Source organism: Misgurnus anguillicaudatus, chromosome 17, assembly GCF_027580225.2.
Source record: "Misgurnus anguillicaudatus chromosome 17, ASM2758022v2, whole genome shotgun sequence".
NCBI classification, from domain to species: Eukaryota; Metazoa; Chordata; class Actinopteri; order Cypriniformes; family Cobitidae; genus Misgurnus; species Misgurnus anguillicaudatus.
The window spans coordinates 20,693,259-20,713,367 of NC_073353.2; the positions used below are offsets into that span (position 1 = coordinate 20,693,259).

At 38.0% G+C, this 20,109-nt stretch overlaps 1 protein-coding gene across 27 annotated transcripts in view; it reads left to right on the forward strand.

Annotated features, from left to right (window-relative positions):
* The window catches only part of lrrfip1a (leucine rich repeat (in FLII) interacting protein 1a), a 44,083-nt gene that overhangs the window by 21,258 nt on the left and 2,716 nt on the right, over positions 1–20,109 (forward strand). For 3 of the 27 annotated variants that reach the window (XM_055216159.2, XM_055216160.2, XM_055216170.2), the window contains 18 exons: positions 2,891–2,941; positions 3,137–3,169; positions 3,539–3,610; positions 3,701–3,742; positions 3,858–3,917; positions 8,063–8,140; positions 8,934–8,990; positions 11,292–11,360; positions 11,739–11,858; positions 12,425–12,460; positions 12,547–12,672; positions 13,145–13,216; positions 13,623–13,793; positions 14,435–14,527; positions 14,678–14,770; positions 14,977–15,069; positions 15,476–15,599; positions 16,245–19,691. In XM_055216159.2, coding sequence (XP_055072134.2) covers positions 2,891–2,941; positions 3,137–3,169; positions 3,539–3,610; positions 3,701–3,742; positions 3,858–3,917; positions 8,063–8,140; positions 8,934–8,990; positions 11,292–11,360; positions 11,739–11,858; positions 12,425–12,460; positions 12,547–12,672; positions 13,145–13,216; positions 13,623–13,793; positions 14,435–14,527; positions 14,678–14,770; positions 14,977–15,069; positions 15,476–15,599; positions 16,245–19,174 — 4,320 coding nt within the window. In that variant the 3' untranslated portion in view covers positions 19,175–19,691. Of the gene's footprint in view, positions 1–371; positions 390–2,094; positions 2,152–2,597; positions 2,643–2,890; positions 2,942–3,136; positions 3,170–3,538; positions 3,611–3,700; positions 3,743–3,857; positions 3,918–8,062; positions 8,141–8,933; positions 8,991–11,291; positions 11,361–11,738; positions 11,859–12,424; positions 12,461–12,546; positions 12,673–13,144; positions 13,217–13,622; positions 13,794–14,434; positions 14,528–14,677; positions 14,771–14,976; positions 15,070–15,475; positions 15,600–16,244; positions 19,692–20,109 lie in introns of those variants that run through there. The other 24 variants (XM_055216151.2, XM_055216152.2, XM_055216156.2 and 21 more) reach the window with 19 other exon arrangements.

A 20,109-nucleotide genomic window follows, 5' to 3' on the forward strand; every position in this document is an offset into this window, starting at 1 on the left:
ATAAATGTTCTTATTGACATTTCCTGGAATAGTGTTTGTATTGTTACTTCTTTTGTGGCACAATTGGAGTTTCTGCAAGACAGCGCACAATTACTTTTGGATGTCACTGTAATTCATTCAGATTCATTTATTGAGAAAACGCGTATTTGCACGATTAATCGTTACAGTCCTAGTACGATCGACCTGGTTTTTAAAACTTTAATGGCTTCCCTCTCCTTTTCCATTGCCTTTATGCCTATAAAATCTTTCACCTGTGTGTTTGGCTCTGTAGTGGCAAATAATCAATATCCTCTCCTCTTTCTCCTCTTCTCTTCATGGTTGGTGGTCTATATGTCTGTCTGATCCTCTTTTGCTGGCTTCCTGTGATGTAGATTTATCAGGTGCAGAAGGTAGGGCATCTTTCCTCTCTACCCTGCCTGCTAATTTTTTAGCTTGTTACAGCTTTTGTATAATTCTGTGCTCATTTTTATGATGTTCTAGCTTTGCAATACCTATTACATTATAAATATATGGGTCAATGACAAAAAAGGATGTACAAATCCAGTTCAAGTTCCAGTAATTGTATTCTTGTGTAACTCAAATTTTTTTGAAGAAGCTTTTTTGTTCTGAGGTTTCATCCCATGTTTTTTTTTTTGCGTGACAAATAATACATGTTGGCAACAACACATTTGCTGTCTCCCAAAGGCTGGATCCTCAAAGGACGCACACTTTGACAGCCACAAAGCGAACTAAAATCGACGGTCTAGCCTATGGAGGATCCATAGTTATGGCACCTGCTGTTCCTCCCACCGTGCCTGTCAGTGGGACACAACAGAGATGTTTCTGACTTTTTAAAATAAATAAGAGTTTATCAAAAGGCATCCTTTGAAAGACCCAGCCTTTGAATTGGGACAAAGCTATTGACATTATAACCACAGGTGTTTTTACAAAACTGGATTCATTTAAAGTCCCTGTAAAGATAGAAATTAAATGTATTCTGAGTCTGAGACAACACAGAAATATGTTTTATTAACCACCCAACCAAATTTGAATGATGGATAAAACGCCAAGTAAATAAAGTAAGTTATCAAAAACTGGGAAATTAGGTAGCATTCTCTGCGCTCAAATGCTGGGGGCGTTCCCCTGTCAATGCTGAAACCACGCCCACTCACGGGAAAGCTGCTGTCTCTCTCAACTTTCAAATACTGCTACAACCTGAATGGATGCTCGTGATTGTGTTAGGGGCGGAGCCATGGGTGGTGGCTCAAGTGCCCAAAAAATCCTGAACACAGAAACGGGTAAAAAACTGTTCAACGATCAAACGGTACATAAACACGGGGCGAAAACATTAAGGTTATCTGAAGCGTTGCCAACAGCCAATCACAGTAGCCGCAACCTATGCTCCGGTCTTCCATAAACGTAATTGGCTGGCTCTGCCTAGGTTATTTGCATAAGGCGATCTGATTGGCTGACGCACGCATTCCCGCTTGAAAAGTTGAGAAATGTTCAACTTCTGCCCGAGCAACGGCACTGACGCGGCGCAGACGGATCCACAATTCAGTTCGGCAACGCATGACGTCACCCATTAAAAGTGAATGGGAAGCGTCAACGCTTTCGCCACATGCGAATGTACCGTAACTCTTAAATTTACTAGAACATAGTTTATAGTCTTTTTGGCGTGTTTCAGCAATACATTTGTTTAGAAACAATTTTTAAGATTTACTTTATAGGGACTTTAAAAAATAAACCTCTACTGAACCTTCTTTTTACAATCTCCACTGAGACTTGTTTACAATCTCCAGACATGATCTACTGTAGTAATTTAATATAAAATATTAATAATTTAATATAAAATATTAATGATTTAATATAAAATATTAATGATTTAATATAAAATATTAATAATTTAATATAAAATATTAATAATTTAATATAAAATATTAACACTTTTATATAAAAAAATTAGCACCACAACATTGACCCATATTATTTTATATTTACATAATCTAGTCTAATAAAATAATTATTTAGATTCCTTTTTTCTTTCTGCAATCTGATCCTCCCTTCACTCGGCTGTTTTCTCTCCTGGTTCCTGCTACATTTCTCTCTTTTCAGAAATACTATGGGCTGGATAACCTGGACAACAAATTTGGGGACATTGAGCAGTGGATGGTATATTGGGATTCAGTTGAGATTTTGTGCATGAATGTATCTTGCGTTTGCCTGATAGGAATACATTGCTATGCAGGATGCATGTAGGATATCAGCACAGGGATGCATGTCTTAACACAGAACCATATCCAAAATAACTCACCTCACATATAATTTCCAAATTGCTGAAAATGTATGACAACAGATTAAGTTATCTGTTGTTTGGTTAATGTGTGTCAGTTGTAGATTTTTATACTGTATATTGCATTGCTTCAAAATAATCAGTGTGGACAAATAAGTTTGGATATTGGGAATTTTTTGCAAGTTTTTGGCCTGTCTGTCATTATTGTTGTTTTATAGCCAATATTATTTGCATGCAGCATTGCAAACAAAACTGGACCTCTCCTCTCTTATATTCTTAATTTAATGATCTTTTCTCTCCTCTCCTCAATTTTTCCTCTTTATAGGAGGACAGTGAACGGTATACACGCCTCTCACGGAGACATGCTTCGGTTTGTATCTCACTGTTCTTTCACCTTTCTTCTTAACTCTCAAATATTCCTTAATTGGTGTTTTTCTCTGCTCTGCTTTTGCTCTGATATACTTAAGATGGTAACATACACAAGTCTTTATTGCTATCACCAGAAAGACTTGGTTGTGGGTGCCCAGCAATAATACGTACACATTCGGGTGTTTTATGTCTCAAACTCTTGCTAACTATGGTCTCTTTCTAATTTTACTCCTTTTTCCATCTATCAAGGTGTCAGATGATGAAGAACGGATGTCAGTGGGGAGCAGGAGCAGCATGCGGGTTAGTATCAGAGCATCTACATCTTAAAAAGGTTCAAGTTTGTACTGTGTCTATCATGCAGTTTTAGCAGTGATGGAGCTGGCTTTTGTAGGTCATGGGTCCATTTGTGTGTGCTCACTATGTTGTTGGTTTATGTGGTCATAAAATGGCCCAAAATGATACTTAAGCTGACGGTGGTCTTGTTTGTCTGGGCAGCTGGACTTGGATGCTCCTGGTGCTTATGGCGGGGTAAGATTCTCACGGTGGGAAATGTTGCTTCAGCCACAAAAGAATGTTGTGTTAATACTTTCAGGTTCCTGTTAAGCAAGATGAGCACATACTGTTACTAACTGAGTTCACAGGACTTCCTTATTTTGCAGTGTGGTGTGTTGCAACTTAACATAATAAAGTACGAACTTTAATTTCTGGTGCGGCATGTGTTTCATCAAGACTATGACGTTATGTTCTTAAAATTTCTGAACAATCAAAAGGTGTGAGTAAAACGTCTGTTGTGCTGTTGAAGTGTCTGACACTTGATCTGCATGTCACAACTGTGAGGTACCGAGCAGTGAATTCTGTGGTTTTAATCGTATTTCCTTTTCCCACCATCCGGTCCAGCTTTCCCAGGCCGCCTCCTCCTCTCATTCACAGAAGAAGTCTAAGAAAAAGAAGAAACATTCTTCCAAGACTGTATGTTTATGGCAAAATACGCATGTCACATCTATGAGTTTATAAAAAGGACAAAGCAATATCAATGCTGATTTGTTATCTTTTCCACAGAGCAACGGCTATGATGATGATTTCAGCCCATTATCTAGTCGGGTTAGTGGCTCAAATATGTGTTGATGTCAGGGTTTGAGTATTAACTACTCTGTCAGCTTGCCTGTTGTACAAAACGTGTGAATTAACTGATGGTCTACTGTGTATTTGTGCACAGAACTCCAGACTCAGTGATGAGAGCAAAAGGTCTCGCTCCTCGAGACTTGATCTGCAGTCGGTGGGTCTCACCCTTGCTTATATTCTCCTGCCTGCTTAGATAGTTTAATGCAATTAACATAAATATACAGCTAACATGAGTAATCGGTTGACATCATCTCTGAGAACGCATGATAGATTTATGCTCGGTAAGAGGGATGTTTTGCTGGTCTAAATTGGTCAGGCCGGTCTGATTTGCTGGTCTTTTTTCATGTGTACATTATCCTAAATGTTTTGAACAATCTTTACATTCAGAGAACTTGCAAAGACAGGAGTTTTGACGCATATATGTATTTAAGGTAGCCCGACGTTGTCATACTCAATTCTAGTCAGAATTTGAGTCTGATACCGCTCCATTGAGCTAAAATTATGAGGCGTGTCTCAACCGAAAAATGCCTCTCCACTCAATTGGATAGACCTACGACCAATCAGAGCAACGGAGTGTGTGACGTACGTTACGTCTTTTGCAGCCTGACCGAACTGCTAGTTATTTCGCTACAATGACACTAACATCATTGTGATTATACTAAGTCTGAGTTAGCGAATGTACATCAACACCTACTATGTTTACAACATTTAGTTTATATCACAACATTAAGTATTTACTAAGTCATACAGTAAGACTATCTCTTACCATTGTACGTTAGGTGAACTTCATCCACGACGATACCCATTACGTTGGCTTGAAAAATATCAGAGCCTAGGATGTCCCTCCACTTTTTCAGCAGTCACGATTCCGGAGTTCCGAAAAGAAGCTGGCAACAACCGCTAATTATATCCATCTCGTCGTGCACGCCGTTGCATCGCCGTGACACTCATTTCAGTTGCTTCTTTAACTTTCTCCTTCATAAATGTGACCAACTTTTGCCGAATACCGTATAGGACTGCAAAAACATAAACAAATGCCTTGATCGCGTTTCTCTGTTACTCTTTTTAAATCAATGCTCTGTCGATATCTTTTAGAACAGACTCAATGTCAGAATCCACACATCTGAATTCTCCAGCGGCAGCCATTTCATTGTAAACAGATTTAACACACGCGCTCTTTGGTGACGTGGTTCATTACGTTACTGTTGATCATCTGTCCATCATTGTATAAAGCCCGCCCTCACAATTTGATTCGTCGACCAGCTTTGGGACTCGCATAGTAGCTCCTCAACGGAAAAACGCCAGACCGATCTTCCCGTTTTTCAAAATGTGGTGTGCGGGGCTAAGATCGGCTGGCACCCAGGCTATATTTAAGGCAAATAAAGCGGCAAAAATGCTTAAGAGCTTAATGGACAGTGGATGCGCGACTTGTGCGCTCCTCTCACACAAAACAGCGCGTGCATATAGCACTGTTGTTTATGTTTCAATGGCTTAAAATCCCTTGTTTAAAACTGCGGTGCTTAAATGCATGTCCAATAGTTAAGCTTTGGTGAACACGCACAGCAACGTGACGTGGGCCCATAACCTCGATACAGACGATAGTCCAAAATCCCTACCGGTTGACAAATTTCTACCAGTTTATCGTATATACCGCTTGTCACCCATCCCTAACCACAATATTAAAGTTTTTAATGTAAATTTCATGACAACTTTAAAGTGGCTTTGCACACTTGTCAGCTGGTCAGGGTAAGAGGCCAACTGGCTGACCAGAAAAACACCAGCTTAGACAGACTGGGAAACCATCTGAGACCAGCAAAACAACTTAAGTTGGTTTGTTTTTTAACAGCGATAACGTCTAGAATAGTGGATGTATAAAAACCGTTTAGAAAATGTGTGGTTTTGTGTATGCTGAATGGATGACTTTAAGACTATCCTTACCCCAGAGACTGCTAACCCCAATTGGCGCCAAAGTACAGTATACCGTGTAAATTACTAATCCAGTGTGAAGCATAAATAAAATAACCCATGGTTATGTTAACCCAGAATTAAAACTGACCCTTATAGTTGATGTCTGGCTTAAAGGAACAATATGTAAGAAATTTATATTGATTATTCATAAAATGGCCCTAATATGTCACTAGACATTAAGAAAGAATTTTCATTTCAAATACTTATATCAGTAGCTAAGTTTCCATCCACTTGTCAATCGAATTATCTGAAGTTCGGTTAAAAAACGTATGCGAATAAAGCTGGTGAAACGGTGTTTCCATCCAACGGCTTTAAAGCGAATAAAAACCTGTGCGTAATGACGTCACATGCTGGTTTGCGATCAAATTGGTATATCGAATTGATTTGAGACATTTTAAGGTGTTTCCATTCATTTTCGCACTGAATCGCACAATATTCAAGCAAACATTTGCGAACAAAGTTTTGCTAGACAAATTTGCGCCATTTCACAAGTTATAAGCGTTTATGTGCCAGCTGAGCTGATAGCGACATATCAAGCTATAATAATAAGAAAATTACGTTAATTGCTATGATGATGCAGATGCATCTAAATTCCCAACGACAACGGAGGCATTAACGTGAAATGATAGTCCGGATCAATTCTTAACGTAAATGAGAACGAAAAAATATCTTTAGAGTTGTTAATAAGCCAATGAAGCTACGAGGGTTCTTTGGCCGAGGATCCATCTCATCAAGGTCGAATTTGCTTTTATTTTCCCTCCGGCACCATTGCGAGATAACTCTATTTTTGAAACACGTATCGCTGTTTGAGCGCCTCATTTACTCCGGAGGACGTCCCACGTCTTGTCATAACCATTGTTGGACATTTCCTTCGCCAGTTCCTGATAAATTATGGCATTTCTTAGATTTTTCTATCTAAAATAGAGCTGTAATCGGGCCTGAAATGACCGGAGCCCGACAGAATGCAGCCCGACAGAATGCAGCCCGAACCCGAAACTACATTTTGATTGACAGCTTTTTAAAAGCCCGAACCCGTTTATAGCCATACATTATTTAAATTTGCGCACACAAACAGCTTTTATCAAGAATGAGTAATTTACACAGGTTTTAACATTATTTATTAATGACTAACTGGGCTACACGTCACTTGGAAGTTGAAACAAAGAAAAAAAAGTCATCATCGTAACATCTCGTTCTAAATAGGCATATGCAAAACATTATATGCCAGCATGCCAATAAAAACAATTATTTCTTAACGAATTAAATTATGATAATACATTCTGAATAAGATGGTTATTTGGGAATAACGAAATTAAGATAAAGGTTCCGTGGTATTTGCTTCGGCACTTTCTTTACATTAATGCCAACATTAGTCTATATCCTCTGTCTAAATTATGTATTTAAGACTGACTAAGTAATATTTAGTTATACATTAAAAAACCTTTACTCACCAAGATTAGGCTACATGTTTTGTTGAGGAAATTATTAAATCCACTGTAAATGGCTTCAGCGTGGTCTTGCGCTACCTGATAGGGCATTCAGCAGCATTGAACTTGACCGCTCATTTACCGTGCAAAGGCGGAGCACGAGCCCGTGTAAAATGTTAGAAATGAAGCCCGAATCCGACCGAACCCGTCGGGTTCGGGCAAAGATCTTCAGCTCTAAAATAGCCGTTATTTTCTCTGGTAAATTAAATTTAAAATTAATCTCGTCTCGTCGTTTGTCCACTTACATCTGACTTTGTTGACACACGCAATGTGTGCCACCAGAGCGGAAATGACCTAAAACTTTTTCTTCTTTGTTTTGTGTGTGGGTTGCAACCATAAAAGGACCTAAACCTTAATCGCAAATCATTATTTATTCGGCAAATAACGTTTCCATCAGCGTTTATCGCATAAGCCATAAATCGATCAAGATAAAATCCGATGAGATCGAACGTATTTCTTTTGAGTCGATATTCATGAAATTCAATCGAATTTTACTGTTTCCATAACGCATTTTTCATTCGATATCACTTAATTCGGATAAAAACATGTGGATGGAAACATGGCTACTGACAACAGTGGTCCGGACAGGATATTGTCATTTAAAAAGTGGAGTTGCAGCCCTCAACTGATGTTTATGTTGTCATGTTGTGTATTGGCCACCAGTTGTGAGATTGCAGTACCAGTTTTAGCCACAAGGTTTGTGATTGCAGTACCAGTTTTGACCACAATCCTACATACTGTTCCTTTTAGCTGAAATGCAAGGAAAGCACTCAGTTCAGTCAGGCCTTATCATCTTCTTTATTTAGCTAATCATTCACTTGCGCATTATTTCCCATCATTCTAGAGTCTCTACAATTCTGAACCATACAGCAGCAGTAATTATTCCTCTAAACATCAAGGCCTCTCCTACAATGGCTACCAGGTCTGTCATCTTAATCCACTGCTCCTCTTCTTGACCTTTCCATCCCTCTCTATCCCTTTTCAGTGTAACTAGTTGTTCCCAAGACATCAACTGTCTACTTCAGATCATTTTTTTTTCTTTATTTGATTAGGATCTTTACATGTATGAATGTCATTTCTCGTGTTTAGCTCAGTCTGCTGCACAGCAGGAAGCACAGGGTTTGTGCTGCTCCCCATACAGTATTATGCTCTGCTACTCAACACTTCCTGTACAATACGTGAACCTGTATACACGGATACTTTCACTGTTAACACCTCACTTCTCCCTACCACAGAAGGTCATCTAGGGTTATTCGAGCTTAAACCCCACACAGACTACAAACTCCTGAACACCGAGCTAATTGCTTGTGTTTGGCTTTGAATTTAGTCTTTAAAGGGGAAGCGTGCCATTTCTGTGTAAACAAGTTTCCTACATGCTCAATCAGAGCAATGTTTTGATAGCGCCACATAATGTTTTATAAGATGTTCCAGAGAGCATGACAATGACTCACGTATAACTATTGATGGTAGTATTAATAACTAGGATGTGTTTGATCTGAAATGACACACTCCACCCTATTTAACTAGCTTTAGCGCTTTTCTCTCCATCCTGGCTGGGTGTGATGAAATGCAGGTGTAGACTAATGCACTATGGACTTAAAATAGAGAAGTGAAACTTCAGAAAGAGTATGCATGCTCACGCCCACAGCGATAAGGGGTCAGAACTCTGTGTGAGATTTGTTTCTTTATGTATTTTTGTGTTTCACCTCTATCAGGGCTCTGTATATGAGGACAGTCTCTACAGCGGCTCTCGACGCTCCGTTGCTCGTACTGTAAGAAAATACACAAATGCTAAAGCAAAACTGTAAATGTGCATGCTGAACTCATATCATATTTACGTGTGTTCTGTTCCTTAACCGCTAACAGTTGTGAGCTGTCTTCAAGATTAATTTGTAATGGTATTAGTCCTCGTCATGAATAAATTGTAACACAATGTGAAATCAATTCATCCTATAAAGATGTAAAGAACATTCTGTGAAAATATAACATTGATATATTTAATATTGACTAAGGCCATGTGAAAATTGAAGTAAATATGAAATCAATGATTGAAATCAAACTTTGATGCCCCTAATCTCAGAATTGGATCATAAGAGTTTATCCTGGATTTCACAGACAGGGTCACAATTTTATTTACATTAATGTATTCGACAGATGCTTTCTTCCAAAGCGACTTACTTTTTTCCAAAGCATTCAAGGTGTTTGTTTATCAGTTTATAAGGAGTGAACCCTTGACGTTTGTAGTGTCATGATTTACAAGTTGAGCATCAAGAATAGCAGGAAAAATTCCTGTAGTTTTAGTGATTGCATATAAGTTGTGGTAACAGTGTGTGTATTGAGAAAATGCCTGACAACCCACTTTAACAAGCAGTGGAGTTGATTTTGTGTTGGCGTGTGTGAATTGGATAGAGAGATAAAACTAACTGAGAGGTGGTCAGAAGCTTTTTGGACAGTGAGGAAAATAAGTATTTGAACACCCTGCTGTTTTGCAAGTCCCCCCCCCCAGTAGAAATCATGGGGGGTTCTGAGGTTGTCATCGTGGGTGCGTGTTCACTGTGGGAAACATAATCAAGGAAGAAAAAGAAATCACAATGTATGATTTTTTGACTATTTATTTGTATGATGCAGCTGCAAATAAGTATTTGAACACCTGTCTATCAGCTACAATTCTGATCCTCAAAGTCCTGTTAGTCTGCCTTTAAAATGTCCACCTCCGCTCCACTTATTATCCTAAATTAGATGCACCTGTTTGAGGTCATTAGCTGCATAAAGACACCTGTCCACCCCATACAACCAGTAAGAATTCAACTACTAACATGGCCAAGACCAAAAGACACTAGAGACAAAATTGTACACGTCCACAAGGCTGGAAAGGGCTACGGGGAAATTGGACTGTCAATCTCCCTCGTACTGGGGCTCCATGCAAGATCTCACCTCGTGAGGTCTCAGTGATCCTAAGAAAGGTGAGAAATCAGCCCAGAACTACACGGAAGGAGCTGGTCAATGACCTGAAAAGAGCTGGGACCACCGTTTCCAAGATTACTGTTGGTAATACACTAAGACGTCATGGTTTGAAATCATGCATGGCACGGAAGGTTCCCCTGCTTAAACCAGCACATGTCCAGGCCCGTCTTAAGTTTCCCAATGACCATTTGGATGATCCAGAGGAGTCATGGGAGAAAGTCATGTGGTCAGATGAGACCAAAATAGAACTTTTTGGTCATAATTCCACTAAACGTGTTTGGAGGAAGAAGAATGATGAGTACCATCACAAAAACGCCATCCCTACTGTGAAGCATGGGGGTGGTCGCATAATGCTCTGGGGGTGTTTTTCTGCGACTGCACTGTATTAAGGAGAGGATGACCAGGGCCAGGTATTGCAAGATTTTGGGGGAAAAAACCTCCTTTCCTCAGTTATAGCATTGAAGATGGGTCGAGGCTGGCTCTTCCAACATGACAATGAGCCGAAGCACACAGCCATGATAACCAAGGAGTGGCTCTGTAAGAAGCATTTCAAGGTTCTGCCGTGGCCTAGCCAGTCTTCAGACCATAACCCAATAGAGAATCTTTGGAGGGAGCTCAAACTCAGCGACAGGCCGGAAACCTGACTGATCTAGAGAAGATCTGTGTGGAGTGGGCCAATATTCCCTCCTGCAGTGTGTGCAAACCTGGTAAAAAAAAACTACAGGAAACGTTTGACCTCTGTAATTGCAAACAAAGGCTACTGTACCAAATATTAAAATAGACTTTCTCAGGTGTTCAAATACTTATTTGCAGCTCTATCATACAAATAAATAATACATTTTCCTCATTTTATGTGTTGTGATGCTTTGCATGGTTTATTATTTGGGTAATGGACACATAAAGTGTCCATGCAATTTTAAATGGATGGGTCTGAGTGCTGTGCTTTTTTAAATGTTAATGAACAATGATAGCATGAAGCAGATCTGCATTCCCTTCTCTGTTCTAGTTTCGCTTTTATTTGCACTGTATATTTCTTTACGCTCCCTGTATTTTTCAGATTCTTCACATTCTCATTATTGTGTGTGTGTGCGTGTGTTATCTTCTTCTAGTCATCTGAATACAGAGGTTCAAGCTCTAGGACCTCATCCAGGGCAAATTCTGCGTGCGGCAGCCCTGTGGTGAGCACCTTCAGTGTCATTGACAAACCAAGTTGTTTAGTACCGGTATTTGCTAACAAAGATTACATTTCCTCTCCAGGCATTTTGTTTATATTCACTGGGTTCCTGCGTTAAATGTCGCACAATTGTGGTGCTTGTGTTGTGTTTAATGGATTGTTGATGTTTCTATTAAATAAGTGTTTGTTACCAGCCTGGATAAAATTAAAACTTGTTTACCTTACCTTAGTACAGAATTAAACTGAAAGTGTCATCTGAGGTAATGTGTGTGCGTGTGTTTGTGCACATTCCTCATCAGGGTGCATGAAAAACCAACTGTTCATAAACAGCTGAAATTTTTCTTATATCCTTATTTTTTATGTGCCCTCTGGTGGTTTTTAGGAGGACTGCAGCAGTTCAGTGTCTAGTTATATACGCAGCGGTAGTATCAGTGGTCTTTCTAGAGATCTTGACCATGTCATTATCCCTGACCTGCCGGATGTTAATGGAAGACTGTCTATGGTATGAGATTCATGCTGGGGATCATGTAGTTCATGTGATCTGTGGTGGCTGATGCACTATTGAGGCACTGAGTTTAAAACTTGTATATCTTTATATACAAGAAGCATGTTGAATGTAGTGATGGTCTGCTTTGATTTTGTGTGATGATGCCTTTATTTATTCTTGAATGCATCTTGCGTCTTTCAGCCTGGAGATTACAAAAATCATTGGATTCAGCAAACCACTGAGGGCCATGATGTTTGTTGGAAATTTGTATTTTCAGTTATGCATGGTGTGATGTGTCAGATTTTGTGTATTTTCACAAGGTTTATTTCCGGATACGAAAATTACTTGCCTGCTATTTGTATTTATCACCATTCAAAACCAAATACCACCATTATTTGTGTTTGAAAATGACTACTTTGAATTAATTTCCCCTTAACAGATCATTTTTTCCAACTGATTTTTTTGTATTGCAAGCTTGTTTTCAGTGAAATGCATGCATCCATATAAATACTGCACTGCAATAATGGTAGGTTTAATCCAATAGGAAAATACATTTATTTTGTATCATTTTCGTTTTACAGACTGATGACCGGATAGAGCGTGACTACTTGGAAAAGGTTTGTTCATTTATTTATTTAAAGATTTCCTTAAAGATGATTTTTAAAAGTGTGTCTATAAAACAATGAAATATACATTTCTTTAGGGCTCTTCACGAGCATCCACGATATCTGGCGCCACTCTTACCTCTCTGGGTGGGACGTCCTCACGAAGAGGAAGTGGAGATACAACCATCACTGCAGACACAGAAGCCTCTATACGGGAAATCAAGGTTTTTGTTTATGCCTCTTTGTCTTGTTTACGTCCCAGGTTTAAGCAGCTAATTTGTACGTTTTTCATTTACCTAAATGCATAATCTATATAATTTGTGATTTTGTGTTGACTTACTATATAGTATAGTCATTATAATACTTAATATATAATACTTAATATACTGTACACACACACCTCAATACACTTTCTTTCTGTCATTGTTCTGTTCCTGGAGATTCCTTTAGCAAAAAATAATCAAACAAACATGAAATTATAACAAAGATGTTTGAAGAGACAAAAGACTGAAATGAAAAATCTCCAGGAACTTCAGGACTGCATAGCCAACAGTATCTCTAATGCATTCTTTCTGCATCCTCGCCATTATATTTTACTGTAATTAGTCTCTCGCTTTCTCAACCCTTTCGTTGCTCATCCTCAACTGCATACTTCATCCTTGCTCCTCATCTTCATTCTTCATGCCTTTAATTCAGGAGATCCATGAGCTTAAGGATCAAATTCAAGATGTGGAGGCGAAGCACATGCAGAACCTCAAAGAGATGAAGGTATACATGTGTTTGAGGCAGTACCAGCATTGCCCCAGCAAGAACTTTGCCAGCCTAGTCAAATATTTATTAAACTCAAATAACAACAGTGCATAATTTGTGCTATTTAATTCCTTAATAAAACAACATGTGCGTGATTGGCCTAACATTAAGTAACCAGGGAAGAAGATGAGAGATGTTGCTTGTTTCTCTTTGTGCTTCTCTGGTTTTTATCCTGTCTTGCATGTATCTGCTTCTATGCTACAAAAGTCTATAACCTGATTTTTCTTTGCCTGGCCTCCATCTTTGACTCTACACAACATACTGTTACACATTTCTGTCCATTACACTATATTAAATTCTAAAAGTCAAAAAAAAAAAGTGTGGGATATCTGTGCAGCTTTGTGTTTTTAACCTTTTTTTTAAGGATTCCTTGTTGGAAGTCGAGGATAAGTATCGGAAGGCCATGGTATCCAATGCACAGCTAGACAATGAGAAAACCAATCTGATATATGAAGTGGACACTTTAAAAGACTCTTTAATGGAACTGGAGGAAATGCTCTCTGAAACACGCCGTGAGCTTGAGGAGAAGAGTAAGGTCTGTACATATATCGTATTTATTACATGTAATACATCAAATAATGACAATAAAAAGTTTTTACCATCCTTTATTTAACTTTGCATGATTGTAATAAAATTGTAAACAGCACACAGTGATGTGTGCTTTAAAGGGATAGTTCACTTTAAAATGAAAATTTTGTCATTACTCATTCTCATGTTGTTCTAAACCTGTTTGAATTTCTTTTTCTGATAAACCCAAAAGAAGATATTTTGAGAAATGATGGTAAACACACAGCAGTAAGTGACCATAGACTTCCATAGTAGGAAAATAATTAGGAAGTATTGTGATAAATGATGAAGGAAATATTTTGATAAATGATGGTAAGCACACAGTTGACGGTACCCATTAAATTCCATCATATTTTTTATTCATACTATGGAAGTCTATGGTCACTATCTGCTGTGTGTTTACCATCATTTCTCAAAATATCTTCTTTTGTGTTCATACACTTCTTTGAAATTCATACAGGTTTAGAACAACATGAGGATGAGTAAATGATGAGAAAATTTTCATTTTAAAGTGAACTATCCCTTTAATATGATAAAAGTAATGATTATATGCTTTATAATAACTTACATTGAAATGAAAACGCAACTAAAATTATTTTTGTCTTTTAGGACCTTGAACGAGAGAAGCATGCACATAGTATACTTCAGTTTCAGTTCAGTGAATTAAAAGAGACGTTGAAACAAAGTGAAGAACTGCTAACTGTGAGTAAAGTTGTGATTGTAGTTTAAATCTCTCTCTCCTTAAGCTTTGTCTTTTAAAATGCTTGGCTTATCTGATCATCTGCTTCTTTAATGTCCATCCTTCCTTCTGATCATCTTTGATCCTTCTTCATGCATAATATGTCTCTATAGGAAATCCGTCAGTTACGAATGAAGCAAGATGGCTTTGTTAGAGAGATTTCTGACCTTCAGGAAACTATTGAATGGAAGAATAAAAAAATTGGGGTATGATCCCTAAATATTTTTAAACCCAGTTTAATTTTTATTTCTCTTTTGTGTTAAAGTAAGTTATTTTTTTTTTCATTTGTTTTATAGTTGGTTGTAGTACTTCTTGCTGCAGTCTATCTTTTTGCCTGCTTCATTGATATTTTCATTACTTTCACTCTCTTTCTGTCTTACTTTCTTGCCAAATCCCCTCCGGTGCTGTTCAGGCATTAGAGAGGCAGAAGGAATTTTCTGATGCCATTCGAAATGAGAGAGACGAACTCAGAGATGAGGTCGTTCAGCTCAAAGATATTTTAAAGGTATCTGTGTGGTGAAAACTTCTAACCGTAGGGCTTTTTTTTCTGCACATAAACATTTACTAACAAAACAAAAATGTCCACTAATGTGTTATTTTGATGCTTTGTTGTTGTTTTGTAGATAGAATCCCTGTTTAGCTTTTTTAATTGATAACTAATGTCCAAAATATAATTCAATTCAACCTTTCAGTTCAACAGTTGACATAACTTATAAAAACAATTTAATTTAAGTTAAAGTAACATAAAAATATATGATTATAATTGTATTATAAAATGAACTGTATGTCAATAAATTATTGGTGTATCCACAAATCTGACAAAATGTGCTGCATTCACAGTGTCTAAATCTAGCTTAACCATTTTCTAAACTACCCTTAGTAGTAAACATACATTAATTTACTCTGTCCAGAAACATGGTATTGTTCTTGGACCCGATCTAACCACCAATGGAGAAACAGGTGAAGAACTGGGACAGGGCGACCAGAATTCTCAAACATCGTCTGCTGAGATCCGAGAGGGCAGTAGTGTACTAGGTAAGCTGATTTTTTTATTGCATGCTAAGATTTCTTTAACATTGCTACCCTGCCTTCTCATCTTTTGGAGCTCAAGCCAAATCTAACCAAACATGCTTTTGTCAGCCTGCTCCAAATGCAGATACACATCAACTTCTATTGCACTTCACTGCTTCCCTGTTTCCACAAACCCACTTTTTATATATATTTATTTTTTTAGATATATTTTTATTTTGCTAAATAGACAACTTTTCATTTCTCATTGGTCAAATGGGCAGTTGCTTTAAATCTCATCTTTTTGAATGGCACAACATTTTAGGGTTATATCTGTTTCATGAATCTGCATTCACACACAACATCAGACATATAGCTGCAAAATCATCCAGATGGCTTTGATTTCTGTCCACATTGGTTAGAATCGGCTATGTTCTTCAGTCGTTGTTACAAAATGGTGTGCGGGGCACTTTACCTGGGGATCTATCGGGTTTTCTATGGGCAGTCGTTTACTGATATCATTTTTGTGGGTTTAAGAGCTTTGGCTTGGAGTCTTTTATTATTGCTTTTCCTTTCCTCTTATCTACTTCTTGCTTTAAACATCTTCTCTACTTGGCAACTAGAAACACATTTCTTTTGGCCCTAACAACTGACACCTCAATCATCTCCCAGGCACTCAACAGTTGAAGATCTGTAAAGACCAAAAAGATTTGGATGAGGAGGTGCAAGAGAATCATGACTCGTTGATTTCTACAAAGACATCTTTAGAAACAAATGACAATGGAGACCTTAGGGATGAAGTGAACCAAAGTGTAGAGCAGCAGTCTGATAACAAACAGTCTGAAGAACCTCCAAGTTCTGTTGATAATGATGAGGTAACTACAACCAGTCCTATGGTTGAGATCAAAGCAGAACAGCTTGTATTGGAAGACTCAAGAGATAATACTGTGGAATCAGAGTGTGAGGTTCACACCGATGGACCTGTGGAGGAAAATCAACAAGAGACCACTATATGTGCCAAACATAGTCAGAAAATTGAAAAAGAAACTTCTGTAGAATTAGTCTCTGGTCCAGTGCTTGATGAAAATCAACCAAGTGAGTCAGTTAGCAAGCCTGTGGAGAAACCTGCTGAATCATCTGAAAAAGAGAAAGCTCCACAGACTCAAGGTGCCAGTGCTTCAAATAAAAAGAGGAGAAAGAAAAAGAAAGGCAAACAGAAACAGAAACAAAATGATAAGCAGGATAGTGAAACAAAGATATGTGATACAAGTGAAAAGATTTTAAATGAGGATAATCCAGACCAAAAACTGGAAAGTGATCCAGAGGGAAGCCATGAAGAGCAACTAGGGAATGACGCATCTACAGCAGTGCATACAGAAGTCCCAGCTGATTCACATGACGATACAAAAAACATTAAAACAGACCGTGATGAAATAATAAGCATGGATACAGTACCTGCAGATGATGCTAGAGATCAGTTTCGAGTAATCACAGATGTGGTTGATTCAGGAGAAACTTCTAACCCCAAAACAGATTTTGATTGTCCTGAATCTGCAACTGTCAACAGTATCTCTAACCTAACAGATGTTAATAATGACCAAACTAAAGATTCAACAAATCTTGCCCAAGAAATTTCTTCAGACAAAGAAGCTTTACTGTCTCATGAACTTTCTGATAAGTCCATGGATGCCGTTGACAGTTGTGTGGAAAATCTTGAGTCCAGCAGTATTTCTAATAATATTGAGAAGTCTTTGTTGGTGGATGACAAGGAAGGGAAGAGCCATGTGGACAGTGATGGAGTAGAAGAGAAGCCAATGATTCAAATAATTGATCCAGGAGAGACCACTTTCCCTGGAGATCACGATGAGTCAGCTCCAATATGTCATTCCTCTTCATCTGTTATAGAAAAAGTAGAAAATGAATGTGAAAAGCTAATCCAGGAACAACCAACAATACCCACTGATCAGGAGTTGGAAAACAATCTCCAAAATACTATTGAAGTGGAGCAGAAAGAGATTAAGACACAGACGGATCAAGCTGAATTGGTTGAAGAAGCTCTTATAATGCCTAGCAAAGAAGTATTCAGTGGAGACAATAATATAGACACTGCTGTAACTGAATCTCAGGTTCCAGAAAAGTGTGAAGGTGAGGAAGAAAGATCATTGCATGATGAGCTTCCAGCTGAGGTTCAATGTACTGGAGAGAATGAGGCAGATCAGGAATCAATAGAGTTAGGAGACTCCCACCATGAATCCAAGTTAGAAAAAGGTGAGGATGAGAACAAAACATCATGCCAGGGTCAGGTTATGCTTGATACACTGCCTGAGGATAAGGATATTATGGTGGGAAAAGGTGAGGAGGATGGCAAGAAAACATCAGTCCAAGACGAGGTTATGGTTGAAACGCAACCAACTGGAAAGGTTGAAGATATTGTGCTGAAGAAAGGTGATGAGGATATAAAGGAAAAATCAGTCCAAGATCAGGTTATGGTTGAAACCCAACCACCTGGGGAGAATGAAGATATTCTGGTGGGAAAAACTGAGGAGGATGAAAAGAAAGAATCAGTTCAAGGTCAGGTTATGCTTGATACGCAAGTTTCTATGGAGGATAAGGCTATTCTGGTGGAAAAAGTTGAGGAAGATGAGAAGGAGAGATCAGTTCAGAATCAGGTTATGCTTGAAACACAACCGACTGAAAAGAATGAAGAAATTCTGTCGGATAAAGAGGATGAGAAGGAAGGATCAGTCCAAGATCAGGTTATGCTTGAAACACAAACGACTGGAAAGGATGAAGACATTCTGCTAAAGAAAGGTGAGGGTGCGCATGAGAAGGAAGAATCAGTCCAAGGTCAAATTATGCTTGATACACAACCACCTGGAGAGAACAAAGATATTCCGGTCGAGAAAGGAGAAGAAGAGAAGGAAGAACCAGTTCAAGATCAGGTTATGATTGACACACAGCTGTCTGGAGAGGATGAAGGCATTTTGGTTGAGTCAGTTACAGTTTCTCCAGAGCAGAAGGAAGAAGAGGAGGAAGATGAAGGAGAGGCATTTGATTTTGATGAAATGGATCTGGAAGCATCATCAGAAGACCCTTTGAAACAATGTCAAGATAAACCAAATGAAGAAGTTACTCTCTTAAAAGAAAGCATGCAAGAAGACCAGATTAAAAAAGATGGTGAACCTCTGGAACCAAAAAACCAAATGGATGATGGACAAACCATTCAAAACCCACAAACAACAACAGAGGTAGAAGCTTGTTTAACAGAGGACAGTCAAGTTGACCAGAAAGACATTGAACCTAATCAACAACAGCATGATACGTCTGAAAGTAAAGAATGTACATTTGAGGAACATAAGCAAGGATCAGAAGAACTGAGGCACAATGAAGGAGCTGATCTTACCTCAGAAATAGAGACAAAAAATGTAGAACAGGAGAAGAATAGTAACATTATACAAGAAGACCAGGAACCAAACATATCAAGAGAGCAGGAAGTTGAAAAACCAACAGCAGGGAACGGCAAGGAAGATGATAGAAAGGAGTCTAAGAAAAGTGCCAAGAAAGGGAAAGGCAAGGGGAAAGAAGACTGTAAAATGTCTTAATGTGCCATGAATGTGCTGATATTTGATTTACACAACATGTATTCAACAAGTAACAGTGCACTTACGAAGATAACCAATGATACTGTTGTGAAACTTTAAAGACTTCTGAGAATCCTGGAAATCCATCTAAGTAATGTCATGTTATTTCATTACAACCGTTTTCATTGCAAATATTTGTGATATACATAAATATTTTACATCAAAACTGCTGAATGCACTCACAGGTCAAACAGACTGCTTGAAATTTCAGTCATTCACACATCAGATTCTGGAAGTAATGAGTAAAAATATCATATTTATTTTATAATTAATTTTACAAAAGCTTGAAATAAAGTGTTTTTTAGAATGATGAATAAAGGTTTTTGTTACTGTTTTTTCAAGTTACCATCCTGTTGTGTCTGCCAGTCATGAGTAGCAGTGAGACCTGTCAGCTTTTGAATTCAAGTGTTTTCCATTGAATGTATGCCATACTGTATGTTGTTTAATATGAGGTAAATAAAGTCTTTGTGTCACTTTACTATCAAATAGTAATCCAATAATTTCACTGAAGCTTTCTAGTTCTATTTTTTTTTAAACCAAGTGTTTTGGTGTTCCTTTTTTGGGCGATATTGAAAATGGAAATTTGATTATGAGACCTATTCATGTTGATGGAACCAGCTACATATACAATAGAATTTGAAGATATTAAATGTTGATCTATTAAGTATATCACACATTTTTTGCTTTACAGCAGAATATTTTAATATTTTAAAGTCACATTTACAAGATGTCTAAACACATCTTTACTATTTGCTGATACCTTTACTTATTTACATACACCACACAAAGTAAAATTTACAGAAAAGGCACCATTTCTTTTCAATGAGAAGGAAATACTGTCTTTAAAGGGGCCATGGCATGAAAATCAGACTTTTTCCATGTTTAAGTGCTATGAT